Consider the following 5,714-nt stretch of genomic DNA (forward strand, 5'->3'; position numbering starts at 1 on the left):
CAGTTGTTTATTGACACCAAACAATAAAGAGTTACTGTAGTCAAGTCTAGATGTTACAAGAGCATTTATCAGTAGTTTACATGCACCGTCTGTGATAAATGGGCGAATACATACAATATTCCGTATGTGTAGATAGCACGATCGAGATAATGTATTGCACTGCTTCTCCATGCTGAGAGTTTTGTCGAAATACACGGCGAGATTTTGTTTAGCGTTACGTATGATGTTAACACTAAAAGATAAACTAAAATCATTAAACTCTTTCACTTTCCGCTTTGGAGCAAATATCATGACTTCTGTTTTTTCTTGGTTTAACTTCAAAAGATTAAGTGACATCCATTGGCGTATATCTGAAAGGCAGTCTTGAAATCGGTTCGAGATATCACTTATGTTGTCATTTGGTTCAATGAAGATGTAAATCTGAGTATCATCGGCATAACAATGATAGTCCATATAATGATAATCACAAATGTTTCCTATCGGCCTTGAAAATAAACAGTACAGCCTAGGTCCTTATACAGATCCATGTGGAACACCAATTGGGAGTGCAAGAGAGTCTGATGAAACAGAGCCAATGGCTATTCTCTGGGTCCTACTGCTAACGTATGACGTAAACCAAGATAGAGCAGATCCCGAAATACCAAAGGTATGATTAAGCCGTTGAAACAAGATATCATGATCAATGACATGAAATGCCGCAGAAAGATCGAGCATCACAAGTATTGCACAATTGTTTTTATCGAGAGTTTTGGAGTTATCATGGTGAACTTTCAGTAAAGCTGTTTAGAATGACACGATCGATATGCTGACTGGAGATTGTCGTAGAGTTTCTGCTGGCACAAGTGACTATCAACTCTTGCAGCAACAACCTTTTCAATCATTTTCGACATGAAAGGCAAATTAGATACAGGGCGATAGTGTTTGAGATTATCTTTTTCAAGACTCGGTTTCTTTAACAATGGTCTTACTATCGCTTGCTTGAAATCCGATGGAACATACGCTTCTGCCAGAGACTTATTTATATTTACTATTGATGTGATTGTTGCAATGAAAGAGTCAATGCAATCCTTTAAAAGAAACGTTGGCAATGGAGATTTTGTCAAAAGCTTCTTTATTTCGTCGGGCGTTGCAGGCGTGAAATGTCGAGATATGCACCACAGGACAGAACTAGTGTATAACGTCATAGGTTTCGATTCTACACATTGCTGATATAAATTTTTACGTTATCCACACAGCTATTCATAATAACAAATTTGCTCAAAATGATACTGTACCTTCCACTGGAGTCATGATATCCCATAGTAATTTATATTAACTAGTTACCTCCGTTAAGTAGCGAAACGTAATTTACAGTAACTTATTACCTCCCTTTAGTAGTGAATAATAATTTTTAGTAACTAGTTACCTACCTGAATTAGATAAAATTAACTTATAGTAACTAGTTACCTCCTTTAAATAGTGAAAATTAATTTATAATAACTAGTTGCCTCCCTTAATTAGTCAAATTAATGTATAGTAACTAGTTACCTCCCTTTAAAAGTGAAACCTAATTGATAGTAACTAGTTACCTCCCTTCAATAGTGAATATTAATTTTTATTAACTAGTTACCTCCATTAATAAGCGAAAATAAATTTATAGCAACTAGTACCCTCCCTTTAATAGTGAAAATTTATTCATAGTAACTAGTTACCTCCAGTTGATAGTGAAATCTAATTGATAGTAACTAGTTACCTCCCTTTTATAGTCAATATAAATTTTTAAAATTGGTTACTTCCCTCTAATAGTGAAAATTAAATTATTTTAATTAGTTACCTCACTGAATTAGTGAAAATCTAATTTATAGTAACTAATTACCTCCCTTTAATAGTGAATATTAGTTTATATTAACTATGTTAACTAGTTAATATAAACTAATATTCACTATCAAAGGGGGGTAACTAGTTATTTTAAATTAGATTTCACTATTAATAGGGGATAACTAGTCAATACAAATAAATTAGTCAAATTAATTCATAGTAACAAGTTACCTCCCTTTAATAGTGAAATTAATTTATAGTAACTAGTTATACCTTTAAATAGTGAAACTTAATTTATAAAAACTAATCACCTCCCTTTGTTAGTGGAAATCAATTTATAGTAACTAGTTACCTCCCTTTAATAGTGAATATTAGTTTATATTAACTAGTTACCGTCGTTACCTGAAAATCAATTCATATTAACCAGTTACTTTCCTTTAATAGTGAAAATTAAATTATTGCAACTAGTTACCTCCCTTTAATAGTGAAAACTAGTTTATAGTAACTAGTTACCTCCCTTTAATAGTAAAAACTTATTTATACTAACTAGTTACCTCATTTTAATAATGAAAATTAATATATAGTATCTAGTTACCTCCCTTAATTAGTGAAAATTAATTCATAGTAAATAGTTAGCTCCCTTTCATTTTAAAATCTAGTTGATAGAAACTAGTTACCACCCTTAATTATTAAAAATTAATATATAGAAACTAGTTACCACCCTTAATTATTGAAAAATAATATATAGTAACTAGTTACCTCCCTAATTAAGTATTGTAAATCAATTTATAGCAACAAGTTACATCCCTTTAATAGTAAAAATTAATATATAGTTACTAGTTACCTCTCTTTAATTGTGAAAACTAGTTGATAGTAACTTGTTACCTCCCATAATTAGTGAAAATTAATTTATATTAACTATTTACATCCCTTTCATAGTGAAAAGTAGCTTACAGAAACTAGATTAGTGAAAATTAAATTGTAGTAACTATTAGTGAAAACTGATTTATAGTATTTTGTTACCTCCCTTTAGTATTAAAAATTAATATATAGTAACTAGTTTACCTCCCTTTAATAGTGAAAACTAATCTACAGTAACTAGTTACCTCCATTCTATATTGGAAATTAATTGATAGTAAGTAGTTATCTCTCTTAATTAGTGAAAATTTATATATAGTAATTAATTACCTCCCTTTCACAGTGAAAACTAGTTTATAGTAAATTGTTACCTCCCTTTAGTAGTGAAAATTATTATATAGTAACTAGCTACCTCCTTTTAATAGTGAAAACTGATTTATAGTAACTAGTTACCTCCTTTTAATAGTGAAAACTAATTTATAGTGACTAGTTACCTCCCTTGATTAGTGAAAAATAGTTTATAGTATTTTTTTTACCTCCCTTTAGTAGTGAAAATTACTACATAGTAACTAGTTACCTCCCTTTCATAGTGAAAACTAGTATATAGTATTTTGTTATTTAGTACTGAAAATTAATATATAGTAACTAGCTACCTCCTTTTAATAGTGAAAACTAATTTATATTGACTGGTTACCTCCCTTAATTAATGAACATTTAATTATAGTGACTAGTTTACCTCCTGTTAATAGTGAAAACTAATTTATAGTAGCTTGTTACCTCCCTTAAATAGTGAAAATTAATTGAAAGTAAGTAGTTATCTATCTTAATTAGTGAAAAACAATACAAAGTAATTAGTTACCTCCCTTTCATAGTGAAAACTAGTTTATAGTAAATTGTTATCTCCATTTAGTGGTGAAAATTAATATGTAGTATAGTTACCTCCCTTAATTATTGAAAACTAATTTATTGTAACTAGTTAATTCCCTTTAATATTAAAATCTAGTTTATAGAAACTAGTTACCTCCCTTAATTAATGAAAACTAAATTTTAGTAACTAGTTTCCTCCTGATTAAATAGTGAAAAATAATATATAGTAACTAGTTACCTCCCTTTGATAGTAAAAACTGATTGATAGTAACTAGTTACCTTCCTTTGATAGTGAATATTTATTCATAGTAACTTTTTACCTCCCTTTTTATAGTGAAAATATCTTTGTAGTGACTAATTACCTCCCTTTAATAGTAAATAAAAATTTATAGTAACTAGTTACCTACCTTTAACTGTGAATTAATTTTTATTAACTAATTACCTCCCTTAAGTATCGAAAAGTAATTTAAAGTACCTTGTTACCTCCCTTTAATAGTAAATAATAATTCATAGTACCTAGTTACCTAGTTATAGTGAATATTTGATTTATAGTACCTAGTTACCTCCCTTTAATAGTGAAAATTAATTTATAGTACCTAGTTACCTTTTATAGTGACAATGCCTTTGTAGTGACCAATTACCTCCATTTAATAATTAATAATAAATTATAGTAACTAGTTACCTCCCATTAATAGTGAATGTATACTTTTAATAACTAGTTAACTCACTTACCTCCTGTTAATAGTGAATAATAATTTATAGTAACTAGTTACCTCCCTTTGATAGTGAATAATTATCTACAATAACTAGTTACCTCACATTATTAGTCAAATTAATTCATAGTAACTACTTACCTCCCTTTAATTGTGAAATTCATTTATAGTAACTAGTTACCTCCCTATAATAGTGGAACCTAATTGATAGTAACTAGTTACCTCCCTTCAATAGTGAATGATAACATATAGTAAGTAGTTACCTCCCTTTCATAGTGAAAACTGATTTATAGTAACTAGTTCTCTCCCTTTAATAGTGAAAACTAATGCATAGCAACTAGTTACCTTTCTTTCATAGTGAAAACTGGTTTATAATAACTTGTCACCTCAAGTAGTAGTGAAAATTAATATATTGTAACTAGTTACCTCCCTTTCACAGTGAAAGCTACTTTATAGTATTTTGTTACCTTCCTTAAATAGTGAAGATTTAATAATAGTAATTAGTTTACCTCCCTTTAATAGTAAAAACTATTTCATAATAGCTAGTTAACCCTCTTAAATTGTAAAACTGTAAAAGATATACAGTAACTAGTTACTTCCATTTGATAGTGAAAAATAATTGAAAGTAAGTAGTTACCTCCCTTAATTATTGAAAATTAACATATAGTAATTAAATATCCCCCTTTCACAGTGAAAACTAGATTGTTATCTCCCTTATTTAGTGAAAATTAATTGATAGTAACTTGTTACATGCCTTTCATGGTGAAAACTAGCTGATAGAAACTAGTTACTTCCCTAGCGAAACGTAATTTATAGTAAATTGTTACCTCTCTTAGTGAATTATAATTTATAGTAACTAGTTACCTACCTTTATTAGTTAAAATTAACTTATAGTAACTAGTTACCTCCTTTGAATAGTGAAAATTAATTGATAATAACTAGTAACCTCCCTTGATTAGTGGAAATAAATATACTGTAACAAGTTACTTCCTTTTTGATACTGAAAATTAATATAAAGTATTTAGTATATAGTAGCTAGTTTCCTCCTTTTATTAGCGAATATTAGTTTATATTAACTAGTTACCTCCATTTAATAGTAGATATCAATATATAATAGCTTGTTACTTCCCTTTAATAGTAAATATTCACTTATAATAAATAGTTACCTCCCTTAATAATTGAAACCTAATTTATAGTGATTAGTTACATCCTTTTATTAGTGAAACTTAATTGAAAGTAACTAGTTACTAGTCCCTTTTATAGTGAATATTTGTTTATAGTAACTTGTTACCTCCCTTTTATAGTGAAAATGACTATGTAGTGACTAAATACCTCCCTTTAATATGATATTTTATAAAAACTAGTTACCTCGCTTTGATAGTGAATATTAATTTTTAGTAACTAGTTACCCCCTTAAGTAGCGAAACGTAATTTATACTAACTTGTTACCCCCCTTTGATATTGAATATTAATTTATAG

At 28.7% G+C, this 5,714-nt stretch overlaps 1 protein-coding gene across 1 annotated transcript in view; it reads right to left on the reverse strand.

Moving 5' to 3' along the window:
* The window catches only part of LOTGIDRAFT_175133 (hypothetical protein), a gene marked incomplete at both ends in the record, with an annotated part of 25,797 nt that extends 20,472 nt beyond the window's left edge, over nt 1-5,325 (reverse strand). The window contains 5 exons of the mRNA XM_009055478.1: nt 3,885-3,888; nt 4,006-4,009; nt 4,255-4,257; nt 4,745-4,803; nt 5,320-5,325. Coding sequence (XP_009053726.1) covers nt 3,885-3,888; nt 4,006-4,009; nt 4,255-4,257; nt 4,745-4,803; nt 5,320-5,325 — 76 coding nt within the window. The remainder of the gene's footprint in view (nt 1-3,884; nt 3,889-4,005; nt 4,010-4,254; nt 4,258-4,744; nt 4,804-5,319) is intronic.
* Nucleotides 5,326-5,714: the final 389 nt, after the last annotated feature.

Source organism: Lottia gigantea, assembly GCF_000327385.1.
Source record: "Lottia gigantea unplaced genomic scaffold LOTGIsca_244, whole genome shotgun sequence".
In the NCBI taxonomy this organism is placed as follows: Eukaryota; Metazoa; Mollusca; class Gastropoda; family Lottiidae; genus Lottia; species Lottia gigantea.